This window comes from Haliaeetus albicilla, chromosome 12, assembly GCF_947461875.1.
Source record: "Haliaeetus albicilla chromosome 12, bHalAlb1.1, whole genome shotgun sequence".
Lineage (NCBI taxonomy): Eukaryota > Metazoa > Chordata > Aves > Accipitriformes > Accipitridae > Haliaeetus > Haliaeetus albicilla.
In genome coordinates, this window is record NC_091494.1 from 40548060 (window position 1) to 40571687 (window position 23628).

Here is a 23628-nt window from a genome sequence, read left to right on the forward strand (position 1 = left end):
TTTGTCAAAGGATAAAGGCTTTATTAAAAGAACCATTCTTTTTTTCTTTGTGAGGCAGAAAACCTGCAGAGCAGTATGTGTTGTGACATGAGTAACCAAGTCCTAGGGCTGCATCTGATCACACATATCAGTAACATTGATGAAATACACTGAATATTTTCCTTTGTGGCTCCAAGGGCTCAGGCGTGAAGCGGTCTCCGCTCCACAGCCCCGTTGGATGCTGCATCCAGGTCATGCTCCTCTGGGTCTCTGGTGAGGTCTACAAACACCTGCAACGTGCCGCAGCAGAAATGACCCTGTTATTGCCAAGGACTGACAGTATTTACACTGGTCAAAGGCTATTTCTTCTTTTTATACAAGCAGTTTTTAACCTGTAACTTCTACATCAACATACCTGTTGCAAAGTGTGCAATGACAAGCTGTACTCCTCAAGCCTGAAATTCTGTTTAGCTGCGGAGGGATGGAGAAAGCATCCTTAAAAACAAATCTGTATGAACAATTTGAAAGCAATCTTCTTACTTAACTGATTGTTTCCTTTTACCTGCTTCTAGCTTGGAGAAAGCCTGGGACAGAGGTAATGCATCTTCTATTGGTATCTTGTAGGTAAGCAAAGAAGAAGTCCTGAAAAAGTCATTAAAAAAAATAATTAATTCATCAGTTTGTGACTCAACACCAATGTTTAGGGTTGCTTGTAGTGTTACTGTACTCCCACGTAAATTATTGAGCAAGGTCAATAAGAACAAGGCTGGGCTGGGTGTGCAGCCCACAGGGTAGTGACCTTTCTTGCCGAGCCGCGTAGGGGAAGAGTTGCAGAATTTCAGCGTGGAGAGCATCGCTTTGCCCCATGTCTGTCATTTTGACTTCTAGGTGGTAACTTGTGCCAAACTTACTTTTCAGCTCCTCAAGGGAGCCGATGTACCTGCAGAGGAGGGAAAATATTGTTCAAACCATCAGAATCAGCAAATAAAGCAATCACTGGGTATGAGCAGCAAATATACATCCTCTTGTTCATCAGCTGCTTATACTGTGCTGCTAAAACAACCTACCTCCTTCAGAAAACCGGGACAATCCAAACCAACAGTTTCTATTAGATTATAAGAAGGAAAAAAAACCCAACAAAACCCCAGGCTAAAAATAGCGCAGCATCCCGGTGAGCAACGCAACCCCGGTGCCCACCGTAGCTGCCCCGACACCAGGATGGCCACCCGGTCACACATCGCCGCCGCCTCCTCCTCCAGGTACTGTGTGCTGAGGATGGCTGCCCGATCCTTGCTTTTCATGGCAGACTGAATCACTTTCCTGGGAACAGAGGGATCACAGTTACTTCCCAGGAACAGGCAGAGAAAATCTCCTGGTTTATGTCTCTCTCCCCAAAACCAACTGAAATGATAAAATTATAAAGAAGTGGATGACTATTTAAAAGATTTCAGTTATCTTGCTTAAAGATCACACGTGGATGCAAATCCTATGTTGCAATTTGCCATGTCAGCAGCCCTCGAAATTCTAAACTGTTGACGAAAAGCCAGAGCAAGCACTAGGTCTGAATGACGAAAAGGAAGAACTACCTATATTTTTTTCTCTTACTTTGAAGAAAACCAGAATTTTTGTCTTTTGTACCAAATGCATGGGTTCACCTGGTGTCTACTTAGATTTTTTTGGGGTGCACTACCATTAAGATTACATCTGGTGGTTAGCAAGGGCTTACTGCCTGCTGAATAAGGAGTTTAGCAAGTGGTACCCCATCCCCCGTGCATTAGGAAAAAGAGAAAATACAGATGTACTCTGCCACTGAGGCAGAACCTCTTTGCCTGCTCAACAATTATTACGATAGGGAGGGTAAAACCCATCTTGTTAAACCTGTTACACACTTCTCAGCTTTGCTAAAACAGGGCTGCTCACCACATATGGCGCTGCCCTTTCGGGTCCATGCCCGCTGACGGCTCATCCCAAAGCATTACCGTCGGATCTCCAAGGATGCTCAGCGCAAAACACAGCTGAAATGGGAGAGACACTCAGGTCAGGTCTGCTTTTACTTTACCTGCAAAACTGGTGTGTTGTCCTGCTACATCTTAATCCCTGTGAATCTTTTAGAAGCTGGAGCTCTTGATTCCAAAATGCAGGAGGAACAGGGATTAAAAAAAAAAACAACCCAAACCCTTAGGTGTTCTTAGTTAACATTTTAATCTCCTAAAATCAGCTTTCCCCAAAACTCCCAAGCCTGCCAAAGATCTGAAAGTGGTTTTCCGTCCCATTTACTGGCAGATGCATGTGGTGGGGCATGAAGAGGTTATTACCTTGTAAATCCAATTTGTGGTTAGCATTTATTAAACACACAACATGGGAGAGTGGGGAAAGAGGAGGGGAGGGGTTCCTGCCAGGCTGGATTCAAAGCTACTCAAGAAAACAAATCATGCCAGGAACCCACTCTGCTGAAGGTTTTCTGTGCACCACGTTCAAGGAAGAAAGAGCAGGACTTGCTCAAGTAGCAAACACAAATCTAACACGTACCTTTCTGGCTTCTCCGGCAGATAACCTCCTAGCTGGGGTTTTTAAATGCTTCTGGAGATCCAAGGCCTTTGCTATGCTGTGGGGAATGGAAAGGAATAATGCTGAAGTGACCATCTCTCTCTGCTAATGCTGTGTCAAGGGTACTGAGGAACCAGAGACTAACATACTTGTTTTAGCTGATATGCATCACCTTGTACTTACAGCTCAGATAGTAAATTAAGGATTTTTTGCAGAAACTCAAGACAGTAAGTGCGGCTAATGAGAGAACTGAGTTACGCATGTAACTGGTCATGAACTGGAGCAAGTTTAGTTTTTTTCTGATGTTTTCTAGATAAACTAGGGGTAAAATCTTCATTGACAAGGGATTGAGAATATTCTAAAGCAGCAGATCTCATTAGAAGGAGATCCTATTTCTCCAAGGTAAAGAGGCACTGAAGGTGCTGTCTCTTAATCACACTAGCCAGGTTTGTTAGCAGAAAAACCTTTCCCTGTCCTATACCTTTGGAGAGAGGACGAACCAAAAGCTAAAACCATCTGGCTTCATACCGGCTGATGGTAACAACGGCATCTTCTTTCCTCATCCCTCTCACGGCGGCGTACACCTCCAGATGCTGATGGACCGTCAGGTCTGGCCAGAGCGGGTCCTGCTGCGGGCAGCAGCCCAGGCACCCCGGGCTCTCCTGCCCTGGGGACGAGGCAGCCGCATCGCAGCCCTTGAGCAGCACCTGCACAAAACACACACACCTCCGTAGTCATAACGTTTTAGCCTGGGGTGAATCAATGAACCCCCTTGGTCGTGTTTGCTCCTGTGTTGTGAGGAACCTCGTTAGCACGTGGGAGAGGAAGGCCGTCATCATTGGGGTGGTCATCTCCATCTACCACGGCTTCTGCTCACCTGAATCCAGGACAGCGTTTTCACAAAGCCAAACAGTATTTACCACTTTGGGTAATAGTACCAACATGAGACTAGCTTTTCCTAGTAGTACTTTTCTATTTCAGACATTCAGTCCCAAATCTGTAACAGCAGTGGTATTTGCCCTCGCCCAGCACATGTCATTAATCACCCTGCACATAATTAAGTGATGGATTGTTACTGGCCCAACCCTGTTCACATTAGTTTTCAATTTCCTGGTTTTGCAAGGCTGTTTTTGAAGAAGGGTTGGTTTTTTTTTTAGATGTCAACTTTTCTTACAGGTCTTGTGAAATTTCATGATGGGTTTCAAATGCACATCGAAGATTTTATGTAGCTCAAACCCTTAAAACTGTAACACTGATTTTGATGAAAACTAGAATGCGCTTTGTGTAAATCAACACTTTCTTCTTACTTCTGTAAATATCCAGGTTTGCATGTACATAAATTCCCTGACATAAGGGCTGCGTTACCAGATCACCTTATCACACCCTTAATTTATAAAGGCATCAAGGTCGTCCCCCCAGCTGCTCCAAAGGAATCACCTACCTCCCCAGCAGTCACCATTACATCTCCAGAAATCATGTCTATAGTTGTGCTTTTTCCAGATCCGTTGGGTCCTAACAGACCTAATACTTCTCCTGAAACAAATATGCAAGAACTGTTAATAATAGTTATTTTTAATGAGACCTTCTTCCCTGTGTGCTAGGCAATAGCTAAAAGTACAGTAGGAGAAAGGGTTGTTCATTAACTTATCCCCATAAATTAAAACTGAATGGAGGAGCCCGGGTGCATTGGGTCTGGTGTCACACAAAAAAATTCTAACAAAATCATGGTCTCCAAATGTGACCTTCACATTAGATTTTAGTCATTTATAGGGAGTGCAGCAAGATACTTGAACCTTTTTTAACACTAAAAGAGAGGTTTTTGACAGCAACTTTCTTCTTTTTCTTAAAGATGGAACTGGCTTTCTTGTCTTCATATTCCTTGCGCAAACTGTTGACAATGATAACTGACTCCTGTGAAGAGACGAAGTGGGAAATAAAAACTCTCCTTCTATCCCATGAGACAGCTCATCTGTTCTTACCATTAAGTATGACTCTTTAAAGAGAAAATTTCTAAATTAAAAATCCAGGAAACCGAGCAACAGAAAAAAAAAAAAGAAAAAAGCAGAACGGGAATAAAAATATAGTGCCAGCTCATCTCCTTCTGGTGCCAGGGCGACCGTGGGCTGGATGGCGAGATGTGCACTTGGACATCAGATCAGTAAATAATAAATGCATGAGGTAAGAAAGCAGAGACAGACCTGGAGATGGAGAATGAAAAAGAAAACAAGCCAGAAGGCTGGTTTCACCTCCTCCTGCTGCAGGGAAGTCATCACGCTCCTCACCCTCTCCCTCTCTGCCTGGACTTCTGGGGATTCCTCCCCAGGACGGTCCCTGTTCTGGTGGGTGACCGCTCTCCTCCGCTGGATCCTATGAGCAGAGGAAGAGAGATGGTGTCACCGGGAATCGCTTCCAAAAAGGCTTGGGTTTACAAGTTTGTTCCCAGGGCAGTGCCAATGCAGCACCCTGCAAAATTTATTTGAATTCAGGGAGCTGTTCCACGAACAGTGTTTGCTCATATATTGATTCATGGGAGGGGAAAAAAAAAAATTAAAAAAAAAAAATCCCACTGGCATGCATGAGAAAATAAAGGCCAGCTTTAGCTTTTCCTTCATCAGTAAGTATTGACTGGTCCCCTGCTCGACACATGCCAGTGATCTGTTCAAGGAGAATTAAAATACATGGGGCAGGTTTTCAAAGCTATTTGGACATCTAGCTCCTAGCTGAATTACATTTGTTGATGTTTGACAATTTAATATTTTTTACAGATCTTCTCCCACATGACTTAGGTGGTCAGCAGCACGCTGTTGGTGACAGAGAAGCAGAGAGCAGGTAGCACATGAGCCCAGCCTGATGAAGCTTTAGGGGAAATCTCCACCCTGCAGAGAGCAATACTGACATATTTGAAAAGGAGTTAAAATGTTGGATTTCAATTTGTAACTATTAATTTAGCTGGCTGTAGTGAAATGTCCTGAAACCTCAGCTATGAAGATTAATCAAAAAAAAAAACCAACCTCAAATCACATTTACTATTCTCTCTAGGACATTGTAGTTCAACTGACCTTCTGTTGCAACACACTGGGTGGGAATTTGTCTCCAGACACATTCAGGGGAACTCCAGTAAGTAAAGTTGGAAACCGTAATGACCCAAAGGAATAAAAAAATCCCTCCCTTCATTCTGAATTCCCCCCTCCTCCAGATAAACTGGTTAAAGCTAAAAATATGGGGTTTGTCCACAGTTTGCAAAATGTTTTTAAGTTCACTCTTCCCCTCCTCCTGCTGTCGGGGGTGAGCCAGGAGGGTCCTGCCTGGCTGTGCAGCACCGAGCCCACCCCACAGACAAGGTACCCCGGCTGCCCGGGACACACCTGAAGACAGGATCAAGTCTGGTAACTGCTTCTCCATATCTCATCTCCAAACAGCGCAGGAGAAAAGCAAAAATCACACAATGGATGTAAGGCTAAAAAGCAAAAATTAATTAGGTTTGTATGGAGACAAGGTAACAACACACTCGATTAATTTTAATTCTAAGGGGATGGAGGGACCTATCTCATTTACTTTGGCTATTGAAAAGGTCCAAAAGTGGCAGAAGTTAAATTGATGCTTTGCATACATTTCCATCTCATATGCAGATCATTTGCAAAAGCCTTGACTTCATACTGCAATTTTAGCTCAGATAATCTGCACCCCAGCAGACATCCTCCAGGAGCAGAGATCACATCTTTCATTTGTAGAAGCAGCATTAGACTGATTAGTTGATTAATAATGTCTCTGCCTTATACATGATCTGTGTTTAATCCCCCCACCATTTTTTGCACGTATGGTACAGCATCCAGGGGTCAGATGAGACACAAGCCCATGATTACTTGGATGTACCTGCCCTGCCAACATTTAATGTGAAACTTTGACCACATAACCCATGCTTTATTTATGAGGAGAGTTATACAAGCCCAGCGCAAGTCCATTGCATTAGAACAGTCATCTTTTCCAAAACAACCGTCATCAAATTGCTCCTTACTGCAAAGACAGCTACGAAGATGTGATTCCATGACTCAAGAAGACCAACACTGTGAAACGATGAGAAACGCTACAAGAAAAAAATATCAGTAAATTAGAAAAATTCCTTAGCACTGTGTGCCTCAGTGCAGGGTTGGAGCAAGTATGGGATGTAGGGATGCTTAGCTTTTCTTCAGGATGGGATAAAGGAGCTTTGATCTGTACTTATTTCTGGGGGTTCATACTGCCTCAAAGAACTGCAGCTTCCTTGGCTATAGCTAATTCAGAGGTGCCTCAAATCAGCCAGGTTAGAGTGACATTTTCTATCACTGCTTCTCTCTTCTCAATCCTCTCACCTCCTTCTGCCAGCTCACTTCATCCCTGCAGGTCTTCCCACTCCACCACCTTCCCCTCCCATGCTACCCTGGCTGCCAAAATACAGTCATTGTAACAGCTTTTTTTGTAACTAAACAAACCAAAAAAATCCCAATCAAAGAAAGGATTAACAAGTCAAATCTTCATCCCTTCTCTCACTCCCCAGCCTGGACTTTTTCTTCTCCTGTTGTCTTTCCTCACTCTGTCTTTTTGACAGTTGGCACTTTGAGACAGGGAATTTGGAAAGTCCCTCTTGCTTTTCCAGTTCGCACCACTAGGACCATTATTGAATTTAGTAGGATGTGTTTACTTACTGGTGTGGAAAACATCAACCAGCCCAGCAGTGGAAACACAGGAATCAAAGTAGAGACGGTGAAGTAAAACTCTTCGTGTAGGTCACTGAGCATATAGAGAGTGAAATTCACCTGGAATAAAGCAGAAAAAGTATTTTCAATATTAATGTATTGTTGCTTAAAAATAGGCTATTTGTCACTGATTTGGGTTGCTCTTGCGAGTATCAATATATTTGAAAAATGAAACCTCAAGTGGCAAGATGTGTAAATCAAACACTTCAGAGTGAAGATTCACTTCACTTACCAGAATGAAGATGAAAGACCAAATGTAACGATTGCTTCGTCCAGTGCGAAACTTAAAAGCGATTAAATAGATGAGAAGGACGAGAGATACTCCGTAACCAATGACGCAAATGATCTAGAGAGAGAGAGACTGATATCAGCAACAAGGAGATGGATGTGGACATATGAAAACCCATCTGGAGCAGTCCCTTTTAATGAAAATATTTAACCCAAAAACTCACTGAGAAACAAGGGAGGGGGATTTGTGTCTGCCCGTTTTCCCACACGCAAAAAGCTCACCAGGGGCAGCACGGTGCTGGCCGGCAAGGGGCAGAAGCGGTTGAAGAGCAGCAGAACGCCGAACATGAGGCACAGCAGGGTCCAGAAGAGAGGGACGTCCACCAGTGCCTGCCCGCACCAGTATGCCGAGGGGAAGAGCCCCGCGAGCCGCAGCTGGGCGCGAGCCCGGAGCTGCGAAGTCAGATGGGAAAAGGGGACTGATTTAGAAGAGCCTAAAGCATCATTCCTGCTCCTCCTCCTTCTCCACTACCCTCACTCCTCCCTTCCCTGGCTGAGCCTTCCTCTCCTTCCCAAGCACTTTCAATTCTTTCTCAGTTCTACTATTGTTTAAAACCACATAATTCTTAAAAAGGGAGAGAAAAAAAATAAAAAAATCCTCCTGACCCCAAAATCTTTATTAACACCCAAATTGTTCTGAGCCCCAGCTGATTCCCGGAGATGCAGGGTAACGTGCTTTGGTACGACGTTGTGCTTGTGTGGCTGTATTTCTTCTAGCATCCTACCTAGAAATGCCAGCCAGGCCGCTGGTACATGAACTGCTCTCCAGAGACATTGTATTTGCATTCGCTTCTTGTGTAAGACCACTTTCAGCACCTGCTTTTTACCTTGTAATCCTCCCTGCTGCTCATTGCAAAGTGAGGAGGCAAACCAGCAGCCAAAATGAGCATGTAGCTGAGACAGACGAAAAAAATATCACTCTTTAGTTCTGGGCTTTGTGTCTGTGGAAAAGAAATTCAGAGTCATTAATAATCAACAGCTGCCCAGGGAAAATCTAGCTAGCTCGGCACTCATGTGATGGTTAAACATGCAAGTCAGCAATAACACTAATGGTAAGTCGTTTGTGTTTAAGAACACAAAACAAGGCAATAAAACAAACAAACAAACAAACACTTAGCATCTTAGAATTTGCAAAAAGTATTGGAATTACTGTAAATTTTTCAGGATAGAGACCATCTTTTTCATGCTGATTCTTGCCAAAGAGATGCTGAAGAAAAGTGAGGCTTGCAAGTATTACTGCTGGATTCCTACCACACTGCCACACAGTAGAAGCTTAAATATCTTATGGCACTGAAACCCTACAGAGCTCTTAAACACTGCAGAAGAAATTGTCATTAAATAGCACTGGTATTGACTGCCGAGCAATGCCCCAAGGAACCGGCCAGCAATTGGACCACTGACCCCAACATCTTGGAGGTTGCTCATCCAACCAGGCTTCCAACCCATCCAGCCCTTATCACTTCAGCATGGCTACTTAAATTAATTTTCACCGAGAAAGGCAGGACGCTCACATTGTAAAAGGGCTCACTCCAGACACGGATGCGCGCGGTGGAATTGAAGAGCCTTAGGAAGGTGTTGCTGAGGATGTTCACGAGCACGGGGAAACAGTTGATGGGTTCTGCGCTGCACATGACCGTGAATCGGTAGCTCTGAAGATGTAAGAGCAAAAGACGTTACCGTCATGTCCATGAGGTCCTGGGTGAAGATGAGTTGACCAGATGTGAAGGGTTTAAAGAAAAGCAACGACAAAGGCAGACAGTTTTATTGGTGAGACGACGGAGACCTGGAAGTGTGCTAACAGGTACCACGAGCGAAATAATTGATAAAGACACAATTTCTGGAGAAAAGCACAAAAAACTTGCGTTAATGCTTTTCTCTAAAGATCACTGTAAAGAAGCATACAGTGGAAAGAGCCAAATATAATCCTGGTTTCCCACAAACAGGACTACCCGTATTATTTAATATGTCAAATAAATAGTCTCCCTCTTGCTGGTGTGTGTATTTCACTGTGCCTCATTTAAACACATTTCAGAAAATCCTGTTGACATACAGGATGAAAGAAGAAAAAATATCCTTCACCTTGCCTTCCAGGGATATTTTTATAGCTCCATTATACAGTGGAATGCTTGTGATGTTTTTCTCAAGAGTTATTTCTGGGATTATGTTTTGAGTTTTCAAAGCAGCAATGAAATCCTCAATTTCTGAACCTGAAATCAAATCAAGAACAGAAATTAGAGTTTTTTTCTTTAAAAATAAACAGTTTCATATAGACAAGTTCCCACTTGCAGAGGTATGTTAAAAAAATCCAAACATTCAGAATCTATGCAAACATATTTTCTCTGTTTTTTTCTATTTTAATTAAACTGGTTAAATAGAATGTATGTTTCCATACTTACTTTGTTTATTGCTTTTTTCTTTTTTTTTTAATTTGCCTAGTTCATTACTCTCTTAAATATCCGCTACTCGGTTGTCATCACTAAAACTGGATTTGCTTTTGCTCAGAAGAAAACACCTCCCAAAGCCATAAATATATAAAAGAACATACAGAAAGAGTAAGGCAAGGCTGGTCTATCAACTCTAAGAGGACTTAGAGTGGTGCAGAAAGTGAATCAACATCATGTGTTCTTCACCTGTATCATTGAAGATGAGAAGATTTGTTGATTTATCTCGAATTTTCTCTTTAGTGGGAAGAAAATACGAGCTAGCTGTCATTTCCCAGTTAGTGGAGCTGTCCCACAGTTGAAATTCAATGAAAATCATCAGCATTGGAAGGATAAATATTCCGAAGAACAGCAATCTAAATGGAAAAACAGACCATAAGTGGGTCTAGGGGAACTCCACCTTTAACTAATTATGTGATTTATGTTGAGAAAGACAAGGGGAAATTTAAAACTTAAGCAATTCAGAGCTCTACCAGTAAGTTCCCACTGTCCTTATTATTGCAGCTTTTAAACATTTTCTACATAATTCTCTGCTTCTAAACACCTCCACCAGTATTTAAGCCTTCCCCCAGTCACTCAAGGGAATGATCAAATCCTTTGAAAAGCACCAAGCCAGCACGAGGGCTGCAGAGTAGGCGAGAGCTCCCGTACTTACATGGACCTGAGAAACTTTCCGTCGTGCTTTAGTTTTAAGAAGCGAACTCTCATGACGGCACACACTTGCTGCCTCCAGAGTGCCATCCCACTCACTGCCACGCTCCCTTGCTCGGAAAACACCGGGAGGCTTTGGTCCCTCTCCTCGAGGTCTCCTTCTTCTGCATGTTCATCACAAGAAATACCATTATCCACAAAGAGCGTTCGAAGAACACGCTTTAATCTCAAACAATCAACAAGGATCTTCTGTTCTGAATAGAGGAATGCTTTTATTTTTTAGCCAGAAAAGAAACAAGGGCAGAGAAAATGGGCCATAATTTATCCAGAACATAATTTATATCGGTGAATTCAGACTGGCTGAACCTGGGCTCATATGGCAACATGTCCAATAACTTCACTGGCCTTGTGAAATGCCTTCTGGCTAGTTTATCTCTTCCCACCTCCTGGTCTGGGCAGTATACCCTTCAAAGGCAAACACCCTTCCAACATCAGTCTCGAATTCCTGTGCTTAAAAGCCTGTGGGAAGTCAAGACTGAATCATCTAGACTTCTCCAAGAAGATATTCTTCACTAAAGGAAAGTTGAATACAACTGCAACTCTTGACCTACCAAAAACTACCAAAATTCACATTGAACAGAAACCCATTAGACATTCAATTAAAACATATGTATACACGGAACCTTAATCATACCACACTTGCCAGTTGGAGTCAACGTTTTAACTTCTTGATCGATGGCTTCATCGTGCTCCAGCTTCAGGAAAACATCTTCCAGGGTTGTCCTGCTAACCTCATAATTAACAACCCCCTGCAAAAGACTGCTCTCGAGATGGCTGAACAGATCTGCACAATAGAAACAACCAGACTCAGCCCAGCAACCAAGGCAGAGTTTCTGCTCAAAACTAGACTGGCATGATGCATATTGTACATTCTAGCATTCGCATCATTATCTCCATAACTTAAAAGCCATGGCAAAATTATTGTACTCTTTAGAGGTAAATAGTAGAAAATTCAGAGTTCTTGATTACTATGGGCCTTCCTGGTAGGAGAAATCTCATCCTGAAACCAGAGGAGACTCAGTGGACTTTGGTTTGTAGATTAGTTGGTGGATTTTCTTTTGTTCATCTGCATTATTAATATTAGCATGTCCATTAGAGGCTTTCTTTAAGGCTGACGTTTATGCAGCTCCCATGCAGTATGGACCACGGAATATAGTTATTCCCTTCACAGCAACTTTGCTTTCTGCTTTTCCCACCACTTGGTTTCTCTTTACAACAGGTACAACGACAGGTTTGTCTTACCTGGGAAGCTATCAGTGTTTTCCAGAGGTAGCATATAACACAGCTCGTCCCCTTTCTGTCCTTTGAGCATGGCATCGGGGATGTACTGTCTGACCAGGGATGATGTAAGCTCAGGGTCACACAGCTCGTTTATGCGCATCCTGTTTGTATTAAAAAGCAACTGCTATGATATTAAATGAGGAGGAAAAAAAAAAAAAAAAAAAAGGTATGCATCATCCATTTAAAATACAAAGCCAGTGGTCGTTCTTCAGGCCATAGGAAAACCTCCAGAACTGGGCAGCATTTCAGTGGGAATTTTTATAGACATCTGCAGTGCCCCTGGTTTTGCCATGCATGCAAGAAATAGTTGAGGTTAAGAATAATGATCCTGGCCAGTACTGCTAAACCAAGAACACAGAAATTAAAATTCAAAGAAGAACAACTTCACATTAAAGCTGTTGTATGTCACTCTGGCACCATGGAATATGTGGAAATTGAAATTCATCTTACTCTGGTCCCCTTTTGGCTTCAAAGCAGGTTGCAAAGTCTTTTTAGGTACATGCTCAGAGCCTTCAGGATCGGGTTCCAAAGAAAAGCAGCTTGCTATCCAAAGCAACATATTTTTGGCAGCCTCAAAAGTCTTCTAAAATGAATTGTCAAGATTTCTATTACTCTATATAGAAACTCTATAGAGACACAGACTCTACAAGAACATAGGCACATCGACTAGAAGCTTTTCATAAAAAGCATGATGACCAAAAAGAAAAGGCTTTACCTTAAGTGATAGCCAATTCCCCATTTTCTCTTCAAGTACAGAGATGAGCCAACACACTGTAATCTCCCATTTGACAGGAAAGCTTTCCGATCTAAGGAGGTATGAATACAAAGGGGTTAAGGGGAATTTACAGCAGTGCAGCAGACCTATCTCACTCTGCTCCTTCTGAAACCAACAGACATTTTTCTAATGAAGTCAAGAGGAGTAAAACCAGGCCAGTGCTGAAGGTTTCTTTTTAAACCGCTGCCTTTCTCCTAAGCATCAAGGTTAATCTTTTAATTATGCAGTCTTACAGGCTTGTGGACAGTTGCCCATGCAGCCCAGGAGCAATAAGGAAATAGCAAAAATATCAGTTCAAGCAATATCACTAATTTGTGGGGGTGCTGCTCGCGGTATATCCAGGTAATATGCAACTGCTCCATCCTGAAGCAGAGCATAAGCAAGGTCTTGGAGGGGCACATTAGTCCCGTTTTAGCCTTTGCTCAGCCTGGGTTGGGTGGTTGCTATCAGACAAACCATGTCCAGAGAGCACAGACGGCATCATGGTGGGACCCATACATGGGCTCTGCAATGGGAAACCCTCATTTGCAAACTGTAGTCAACTACGGTGTGAAAATCTGGGCTCACCAGCATGAACATCAGCCTCCTCCATGGACTGGGTCGTGAAGAATGTCACGCGTCCAGCCTGGTGTTCCTTCAGAAGGCTCCACACGTGGTGCCTGGAGCAGGGATCTAACCCAGCTGTTGGCTCGTCTAAAAGCAACACCTGCAAAGGTGAATAAGATCAGACCTCCACGTGTCCAAGCTGGCATTTCTGTGTTTATATAATTTCATTTCATGCTTTTGATGATCCTACTCTAAGAATAAAATGCATCCTCAAATATCAGCCATTTTTAATGCTCTTTCTTCTATTACAATATTATTATCCTTTTAATTTAAAATATGGTTCTCATTGACCTAGGTTCCTCGATCTTTCCAACAGCTGAGTGAATTAGTGAGCCAACAGACTTGGAGTGCCAAGGGAAAAGCACAAATGTCTGCGTGCCAAGTCAAAATACAAAGCTACATGCTAAAACCGTACATGTTGTGTATGTGTAAATATGACCGGTCCCTACCTGGGGATTCCCTAAAATTGCAATTCCAAGAGACAATTTTCTTTTTTGTCCCCCACTCAGAGCATTGGAGCGAACGTCCTGAAGGTCAGTGAGGTCCAACATCGTGAGAACTTTCTGCACCTTGGCAATATAAAAAGACAAGAGCCAGGTTTCCAAAGCACTGTTTGCCTTTTAATTGATAAATGGCTACACACAGTACACGAGAGTATAACTTCAAGATTTAAAACTTATCTGTTTTAAATGGCTTTGCTTAGAGATAAATACTGCAAATCTGAATTCTAACTCTTAGGACATGAGGATAAGAAAGAATTGAAAAATCACTTCTCCCCTAAATTAGGATTGCTCTCATTTCCACAGAACAAGATGCTGGTGATAATCTTTTATAAAGCAAGCTCAAACTGTCTGAGATGCCATGAAACAGAGGTCAGTGACTGACAAGCACATACCAACCTCTTGCTCTACTTCTTTCCACTGAATCCCCTTGATGTGAGCAAAAGTTCTCAGGTTTTCCTTCACCGTTAAGGCTTCAAAATGCAAATTAAATTGGGGGCAAATCCCAACCATCGCCTGAATTCCCTCCATATCCTGTACTTCAGAAACTTTGTAGTTGTAGATCGTTGCAGAACCTGCACACGGGAATGAAGGAAACAAATTTCATACTGTACAGTATTTCCCGGTTATAAGGGGAAAACAAACTGCTTTGTGTTCATACCTTTGACATTAATTCCAGCATTGTGGATGTTTCTCAAGTGTTTAAAAAAAAAAAGGCAAAATATCTTCGAGTTGTCTAGAGCTTTAATACCACTCAAAAGTATTTCAGAGCACCAAATTTCTCCCTTAAGAACTAAAACATATTTCCTATAGGTATGCAGCTCGTGGAAAACATCAGGCCATCCAGATGGAGAAATAACCATCTGTGTATGCTTGCACACATGACTGTATCCACAAGGGATTAGCCGTGAAGCTCGTGTTGAAGCAGCAATCTGCACTGACAACAAGCCAGACTGAATGACTGCGGGAAAACTTGGGTTTTTGCATCTTTACCCCCTTACACTTGAAAAAACAAACAGCATCTCTTCAGCATCCAGGTCCATCATCTTACCAGCTGAAGGCTTGGAAAATCCACTGAGCACATGTAAGAGAGCAGTTTTTCCAGATCCACTGTGACCAAGCAATGCAGTGATCTGGCCTTCATATATATTTAAGGACAAACCTAGAATAAAAATAGGATAATATTAGGATGAAAGTTTGTGAGAAATAGACTCGTACCTGTAGCTTGCTGCCAGGTATGACAGAGGAGTGACATTTCTTTTGAAGCTGAGAGGCAAAAACACAGATCCAAAAACATGGGTTGCATCTTCAGAAGTTAGGACTAAACTTAATAAGGAACGTTCAGTCATGTCTTGATTGAATTCAGGGAACAAGTGTATTAACTTTAATATTTAAAGAATTTTGCCTTCCATTTTCTACAAGGTTCATAACCTTTTATTTTAGCATGGCTCAAGAGAAAGTCCACAGAAAGTGAAGAGCCCATAGCCTTTCCAACGCCTGAGATTTCAGGAGTTATTTCAAAGCAGCCAGACTTTGCTACCTCATTTCCTTTAAAAAAAAACCAAAACTTATTTTGTATTCTTGTGGGTTGTTTGTGTTGGGGTTTTTTTTATTCAATGTAAACCTTTCAGACCATATTGATATTTTCACCATCACTTGGAGTTCTTGTTAAACAAAGGTATTTAATAAATACCTCACAACTATGCTACGACTATGCCAACTACTTGCATACCTGCAGCTGGCAGACATGCGAGTGCTTGGAGAACACTGCTCAGCCAGTGACAGCAGATTTGTTATTTTGGTCCCTGGCTATAGCCAAGTTTTGTTTGCCCAAAATAGTTTACATCTTGAAAGGGAGGTTTGAGAGGGCATTTTTACAGTGGTTCATTGCTGCAAACCCCACAGCTTTTAAGGAGACTTCTGCTGTAGCAAAATACAATAAATGGTAATTTTCCTGGAGTGAACAGGAAGATAACAACCTGGTAGAAATTTGCCAGTAATTTACCCCAGCAGAAATAACCATCGCATAATGTATTTTAACAGTGCTGGAGGCAGAATTAAGTACATCCAGTACATTTCAAAACAGTTTGCGTTCATATGTAGTGAAAAATGAAATTAAAAGAATTACAAAACCTTTCTTACCCCTTAAAGCTTCGGTTCTCTTGTCCTTCTTCTTGTATATTTTTTTAATATTGTTTAGTCTAAAGGAAAGGTAAGCAAGCTATTACTATTGAATCTCACAATTTTGGCATGTTTCCTCTGCCTCGAAGTAACCTTTGGAAACTACTGGAAGAATATTCTCAACCTCCTCCTCAAACTGGTCCTACTCATTACCATCTGAAGGATGGTTTTATGCAATTTGTTTTTTGTGCATTTTAAAGCAGATCTAGCTAATGCACTTTTCTAAAAGATGTTTAAAAAGTTTCAAAGTCAAACTCAATGAACACTTAGTGAATGAAGCAGGAGTCCCTAGGGACTGAGAAAACACGTGGTTATACAATTAAAAGCGATGACCTAGTTATTATTTTAGCAGTTTTGTATTTGCTTTCTAGTAATAAGCAATGGGCGGCAACAGCAATGGGCCAACCTAGCCACATAAAGATGTAAATAACAGTATTTTATGCAGCACACTCCATCAGCAGTGTTCTTAAAGACGATGGTGAAGGGGAACAGACTCGCTGCTGCTGCTCTGAAAAGAGGAAAGTGCGGGGCAGCGAGTCGGTCCCTGGCACAGAGGATGCACGATGTCTAATAAATGTTCGAATCCAGGTCTAGAGCAGAATGAAACACTGAACAAACCCTCCCTTTCACATCCTTACCATTAACCTGATCTCTATATGTTAGATGGCTCAGTCTGACATTTACCAGTGCAATATGGCTATGGTCTCTAGAGTCAAATATAACACATAGTGTTGTATTTTTCATGCCTACAGGAGTCTTTACCTAATTGCTTCCTTCCCATCAAAGCCTGGAGGCATCGGCTCGGTGTTATTGCTGGGGATAGGACCGTGGTTGCTCTCGCTGCCAGCTCGCACCCCCGTGTACCCGGTCCTGGGCTTGCACCAGTACGATGGTCTCAGGAAGAACGAAGGTGGATAGGGTGCTCCATATTTGCCTAATTCAGAAACAGAGAAGGTGAAATATCAGCCCCAAACTGGTACCTGTCATCTCAACTTTGATAAATGCCATGTCCAGCCATCTCTTCCTCTATAGCTGCAGAATATAGACTTTCAGCAGCGTAAAAGAATTGGTAAGTTCTGTAATTAAAGTTGTCCACTCGTCCATATTGTAAATGCAGCTGGGGAACGATCACAGCAAAGACCTCATGGACAAGCTCTTTGGCCCAGAAGGTATAGGAAAATCAGGTCAAGTCCTACAACATCCTTTTAAACCCAGTGGTTAGGGATGTTGGAGTAGGATCTCGGTGCCTCGCTGCAGGGTTTAATGTTCCTTTTGGAGCCTGTTTTTGAGACAGGGCCAAATGAGGTAGCTACATGTACCCAGCTTCTGGGAAACTGGATTCTTCCCAAACGTTTTTTTCCTGAGCAAACCAGCAAATCCAGTTTTCATCCCCTGATGTAACGTGGCAAGGCTCATTGCTCTTAAAATGCCTTTCCACAACCTGACGAGCTCGCTACCGGGACACCTTTTGTGTTGCTCCACGTAGACTGCAGTTTTCTCAGCTCTATCCCGCTGCCCCTTTGGCGACTTTCCCCCTATAATGGGAGAGGATAATAGAAGAAAAATGCAAGGGAATTTGGGTTCTTTCCCTCACACTTCTACTCACCAGGCAAAACCTTATCAAAGTAGATGGCCAACAGCAAATACAAGACACTGTCAAGGCTCAGTATGAGGTATAGGTTAAAGAAAGGGTACAATTCTGGTGTGAAAGCTGGTCCATATTTTTCTAATTTTACCATCTAGGGAAAAAAAAAGAAAAAAGCACAAGTCCGATGCAACACTTCCTTTAGTCAGAAATACTATGTGCAAGCCACTGCTGTGTCATCATGACCGTTTTTCCCAGAAACCCATGCCCGCTCATGAGCACGATGCTGTTTCTAAGCGGGGCAACATTTATTATGATCACAAGGATCAGAAGTGCTTCGGTAAGCTGAATTCAAAATCGTGCAGAAGTCGTTACTATACCAGAAGAGTGGTGCACATGGTATTTGCTAAGTCAGCACTTCAAGACCTCACAGTTCTTGCAGATCTTGGTACCCACCAGACACATCCCACTGCTGTGATAATTTTCCAGAGATTGAAATTTATTGTATATACAGCCGGTAAAATTCATGATGCAGTTGACAGTCCAACTGTATTTGTTATGAATCGGCATGTACTTTTTGGAGTAAAGTTTTCTTTTCACAAAGCATTTAGGGCAGAGGGGTGTGATTGGGTTGTTATGGCAATGCAAATTACGTATGGCAGCTACTGTTATCTGGCAGAAGTCTGCAGCATGTTTGCTGCGGGCTGAACTTTTATGATGTGCTGGCTTTATTTTGAACATACCTTTGAGATGCCAGCAGTAAAGGCAAAAGGACTGAAGAGATTAAAAATCCATTCCGAAGATGGTGGTAGTTTTTCAAACAGTGTCAAAAAGCCCAGGAATCCAAAGATGACGTAAAGGACAAATCCCACAAAAGTGGCAATATTTGGCTGCTTTAACAAGGAGCTGAGCATGAAACAGAAGTGAATCTGCAGAAGAGAAAACCAGTAGTTAGCAGGATGTACTTCTGCTGGCAATTAAAAAAAACAACGTGAAAATCCAATGAGCAAAATTAGAGACCCAGTTGAGTTTCAGTTGTCCCCTACAGATGCAAATGGCACATCACAAGGCTTGCCTCATTTAGCAGACAGCTCTGATATTTAGGACAGGTCTATAGGGGCAGACAGATCAGACCCCTCTTGGCCTCCCCAGCCTTCCCATTAATGCTGGTGTCAGCACCTCTCTTTACCCTGATTTCAAGCCAGAATCTCCCAAAATGTAATAGCAGTGATATATTAGCCTACAAATTATAACAATAAAACCCAGTAGTGGAGAAATTTTTGTTCCTTTCTCATATAACTCCCAGCCCTAGAGTACTCTGTAGTCTTTGAGTTTCAGGTGTTTTAATTAGGAAACGGAAAAAATTGTGCATTGTTTAAGAACACAAAAGCAGACTTACAGATGCTATGCCATAAAAGAAATAAAAAAAATATATTTCAGAGAAGCTGTGATCATGGATGACTCCTTTAATTGTGATCAGTGTGAGCAGACTTGCCGTTATTGAAACGTAAACGGTGTACAGCAAACTCCAGGATAACCTACAAATGAAGGCATAGTTATTTTTGCCTCTGTGCATGACAGCACTTGCCATGACATAGCCAATACAAGACACACTCTTTTTAATTCAAATACTTCGTAATTCCAAATATACTTCCATTTACAGTTTCCAGACTGGAAAGGTGCAAATATCCATGTCTTGCACCTACCCAAATGATGCCAGCAAAGAGGCACAGGGCATCCCCTGCAGCCAGGATCACTTATTCTCAACGCTTTTCCTAATGATGTGAAATACTCGTGCTCAGGTGGCTTTGGAAGCCTGTTTTAATAGACCCTATGTCCCTCCTGTGCTTCATCGTTTGTGGTTTTCCCCAAAATTTGTTGTTTCTTCACTTCTTGTGTTCTCTGTGCATAGTCACCTATTTCCTGGAGGCAAGCAACACCTCAACACCAAGAACCTTGCTACATGCATCTCTGCTACTTGGAAGAGTGCTTTCTCATTTTTGGGGGACGAGAGCAGAGCCAAGTATAGGAAACAACAACAAAACCCCCTCTGTATCAGAGCAATGTGCTTGGAAACTGAGATCCTCCAGAGAATGGTCCTTTACAGATAAAAGTAGCAAAGGTTTTGCTTCAACAACATGCAAAACTTGGCTTCAGCATGCCCAGACGTACGGTGAGGCAATTGTGAATGCTGCTGGAGTCTGGGCAATTACTGCTTCTCAGCTGAGCGGTGGTACCAGACCCACAGCCATCCTGCAAGCTACTATACATCTTATATATATAAGATAATTCCTGTAATTACACAGTTTATTTCTATGAGACTTACCAGAATGCGATATCTTGCAAACCCATCGCTCTCATTAATACCTTGAGCTTCTTTTTCTCCCTTATAACTTTCACTGATAAAAAGTACATATATGGGGAGAAGCATAATGTAATGTAAATAATAAACCAAATATAATCCAGTTTATATACAGGTTTGATTAAGGGTGATTTCAGACGAACACCGCTAATTGACTTCATCTCTTCCCAGACGGAATGGTTTGTTTTCACCTAACGAAAAGAAATTAGCCATTAATTTGATTTGCTGTAATGAAACAGCCAACATCAAAACAAACAGGTTTTCATAAGCATTAAAAGTATTAGTCTGTCAATAACAACATTACAGTTATAAGTGCCAAATAACCTTGATATTTAGTATCTTTTGTATTGCCTTGTAATAGACACAAATGCTGCCTTGAGCCACGAGAATGATCTATCATTCTTTTAACTTTTGAATCACGCTGTATATTTTAAAAGTTAATGATCACAGAAAATGAACTGGTTTGGTGTTGGGGGTTTTTTTGGTTGTTTTTTTAAATTTACACATAAGTTTGGAAAGAACAGAAAACGTATTTTCTATCATGATCATACTTACTTCTATGACTGCTGCATCAATGCTGGACTGCACTGTTAGGAAACCTGCATACCAGTACAAAGGAACTTTGCAGTTACTTGACGAAAAATTGGAGCAGGTATCTGTAGGAAAGAAAAAAAATTAAGAATTTTATCTATATATTTCCATATATATGTGTATATAAATGCTTACGTGTAATGTGTGGGGTTTAAAATGTATTTGACCTAAGAGTTGGGAAATCAAGATTTAGTTTTACTCAGCCTTTTTCCTGGAGCAGCCATTTTTCTCCAGGAATAATGTGGTATTGGGACTTGGTGGCTTTGGCTCCATGGGCCACCTGATGTGGCATCAACCCTGTCTGTCTTCATGGTGCAGAAGAGCCGCCCAGGCTCAGCTCTCCTATTTTGGCAGGAGCCCAGGCTCGAAGTATGGCAACCGTAAACGTGCCCAACTGACTTGTGTAGACAGAATCAATAGCCTCTCCATCATTTCCATTTCCCAAGACCAGTTCTTGGCAAAAAACTTTTTTTTTCCCCCCATCAAATGGTGAACTCACTTGATTTTTACCTGATAATAAGCTTACTTTTTGTTTCGGATAGTTTACTACTTTTATTCAGTCAATAGGGGTGCATTTGGTCAAAGTAGTAATAATGTAGACAAATGTGTGTGCAGGTTTATGTTTTAGTGCATTAAATATATGCCAATGCACTGTATGTTAGAAGTCTATCAGTGCACACACAATGCTCATTTCCCAGGCATGATTTGACATGATAAGACATAGAAGGGAGAGGGACGAAAAGGGCTGTGGATAATGTGTACATGTTCTTAAAAACTTTTTTCTCTGACGTTTATTTCCTTCTAAGTGAACAAAACCTCAAATTCTAATTAATACATTTCTTGAAGCACTTAGCACATACAGTCTCGAGCCCTTCTGAGTGGCATGGCAGCACAGAGATCCATCTAAGCATGTTTTAATGTAAACCCAAATTCTCTGGTTTCATTTATTTTGTTACCGATGTGTTCAAAGACATCATTTGGAGACACCACACTGTAGCTTTGAAATCTGAGACGGTAGGAGAAATCATCCTTAAAAACAACACCAATAATGTCTTCCTCCAAAATTCCTCTGGTTTCCATTTTTTTCTCATTTTCCTCCTCCTCTATTATTATACCTGTCATTAAACAAAAAGAAAAAAAAATATAATAAAACCACCACAGCTGAAACTTTGTTTAGTCATGCAACAACACTAAAATGGGCATCAGCGATAATTTGTACCCTCAAAAATTGTGTTGTCCAAATGTTTTTCTCCCCCCACCCCAACGAGGACTGTGGAGGGTCAGTTCAGACAGGGCAGCTCTAACAAGGATTTAAGAGCAGCGTTACCCGTCATTGCAGAATCCGAAGCCACTTTGCTCATTATTCGCCTGGTGGTGTTCGTGACGGGTGTGTATGCGAGTGTAACTCCCGTAGCGTTAAAGGCTGGGTCGTCTAATCGTCCAAGAAAGTCATAAGGGATTTCTTGCCGTGGGTAGTGGAATATCAAACTGGATGATATTTGTATTATTAAGAGAAAAAACAATGACGTCATCCATTCCTAGATGAAAGGAAGGAAATGCAAAGGTGAGCGGCAGCCCAGTGACCTGGTGGTATGGGAAGTGTCTTCAAGGACCCTTCTCATCCCGTGTTGATCTGGCTGCACGGTCCAGCTCCTCTGGCCGTGAAAGCCCTCTTTCTGTACAGGGGGAAGAGCTGTTTCACAGGTGTAATAATTTTAAAATATGAGGAATGTTCCAAGTGAAAAACATGTTTTCTTAGTACCGGAGCCAACGAGGTCTGCTGATAATTTTACACCCGTGATCATGAATTGGACATTGTGTTCCTCTGGACAGTGCAGAAATGGGATCAACAACCAAAAGCAATAAGTCAGCTTTGTAACAAGCCCTTATTCTGCCGTGATGTTGTAGCGTCATGGGAAGAAGCGTAAATGTTGACATTTTCCAGAGAACCACACTACCAGCTGAGGCTTTTCATATATCACCTAGCATAAAAACAATGCAACGTAAAAATACTTTGTAGTGGAAATAGTAACTTTCCTTTGGAAGAGCCAGTACTTGCCTGAAAACTTTCTATCTTCATCCTCCACACCAGAAGAATATTTTTCCACAGGAGAGCTCGGGTTTGCTGAAAGATTTTTGAGGCTTTCTTGAATATCCCCTGCATTTTTCCACCTAGGACGAGAAAGAAAATAATATCATTTAGAATAAAAGAGATCACTGGAAGTTAATACATTTACCTGGGTAAACACCACTTCGGAGGAAGCCAATAACATGCCAAAGGTTCAGAACTTCTCTCCATTTTACAGTTTGGACAACCAAGGAGAAGTTCAAAAGAAATAGCCCAACATCATCCAAGGGAACAGAGAGCTGGGCTGGACTCAGCTGCCTCTTCCACGTGCACAGATTCCTCCTCCTTCATTCCAAAGAGGCTTTGTAGAAAGAAGCGTTCAACCAGCTATAGTTTGATTCTCTATTTACATAAAATTAACAACAGAAAAGTCAGTCTGTCCTGTACTAAAAATGTGAGAAGATTGGATGGCGTACAGAAGAAAGATATAAATTTTAATTTCTTTTTTTTTATGCAGTCATTCAAAATACTTAAACCAGACATGATCTGCAGCAGCAGCAGTGTCAAGTCCAGCTCCTGAGTGCAGTAGCTCTGGTCTGCGCTGCACGTCTGAGCTGAGCCTCAGATTCTGCATTTCTTGCAGCAAATTCATGCCTTGCCTTAGACACGCGGTTTGTTGGCAAGCCACTGCTCATCTGCTCTAGATATTGTAACTAGACCCTAAAACATCCCCATTACATACAGACCTTCTCCCCACTTAGGAGGCCAAGTTAGAAACACTGGTTAGATGCTAAAAGTAGCCTAAAATAGCTGCTGCCGCTGTCTGCCTTAAGCAGGCTGGTAAGAGACCAATTTGTTCTGTTTTCACCCAAATGCTAATAAAATGAATTATAACTCTAGTATAGCTAGAGCAGGGAAGCATTAAAACATCAATGTGTTTCTTTATATCCTCCTAAATACTGAGCAGGGAGTATTTATTG

General features: G+C 41.9%; 1 protein-coding gene across 1 annotated transcript; it reads right to left on the bottom strand.

Moving 5' to 3' along the window:
- Positions 1-22552, bottom strand: LOC104318675 (ATP-binding cassette sub-family A member 9). Its single transcript, XM_069799364.1, has 37 exons — positions 21908-22552; positions 21537-21695; positions 20545-20645; positions 19954-20180; positions 19027-19165; positions 18371-18556; positions 17649-17781; positions 16805-16976; positions 16004-16062; positions 14913-15023; positions 14261-14436; positions 13811-13930; positions 13323-13461; positions 12696-12786; positions 11942-12081; positions 11334-11483; positions 10644-10803; positions 10178-10344; positions 9627-9754; positions 9059-9196; positions 8375-8488; positions 7770-7940; positions 7492-7605; positions 7209-7319; positions 6542-6610; positions 5892-5983; positions 4773-4893; positions 4320-4437; positions 3968-4059; positions 3055-3233; positions 2509-2584; positions 1900-1994; positions 1177-1299; positions 779-919; positions 542-621; positions 395-450; positions 1-269 (listed from the first exon to the last, which is right to left on the bottom strand). The coding sequence occupies exons 1-37, from the start codon at positions 22110-22112 to the stop codon at positions 180-182; spliced, it is 4743 nt and encodes a 1580-aa protein (XP_069655465.1). The 5' UTR covers positions 22113-22552; the 3' UTR covers positions 1-179.
- Positions 22553-23628: the final 1076 nt, after the last annotated feature.

Bases quoted from the DNA above. Each gene is read 5' to 3' on its own strand.
- LOC104318675 (XM_069799364.1), bottom strand. From the start codon at position 22,112: ATGACGTCATTGTTTTTTCTCTTAATAATACAAATATCATCCAGTTTG. The intron at 11,484-11,941 runs GTAAGACAAACC...TCTATTGTGCAG, and splicing joins AAACACTGATAGCTTCCCAG to ATCTGTTCAGCCATCTCGAG. The intron at 7,941-8,374 runs GTAAAAAGCAGG...CTGACTTCGCAG, and splicing joins GCAGCAGGGAGGATTACAAG to CTCCGGGCTCGCGCCCAGCT.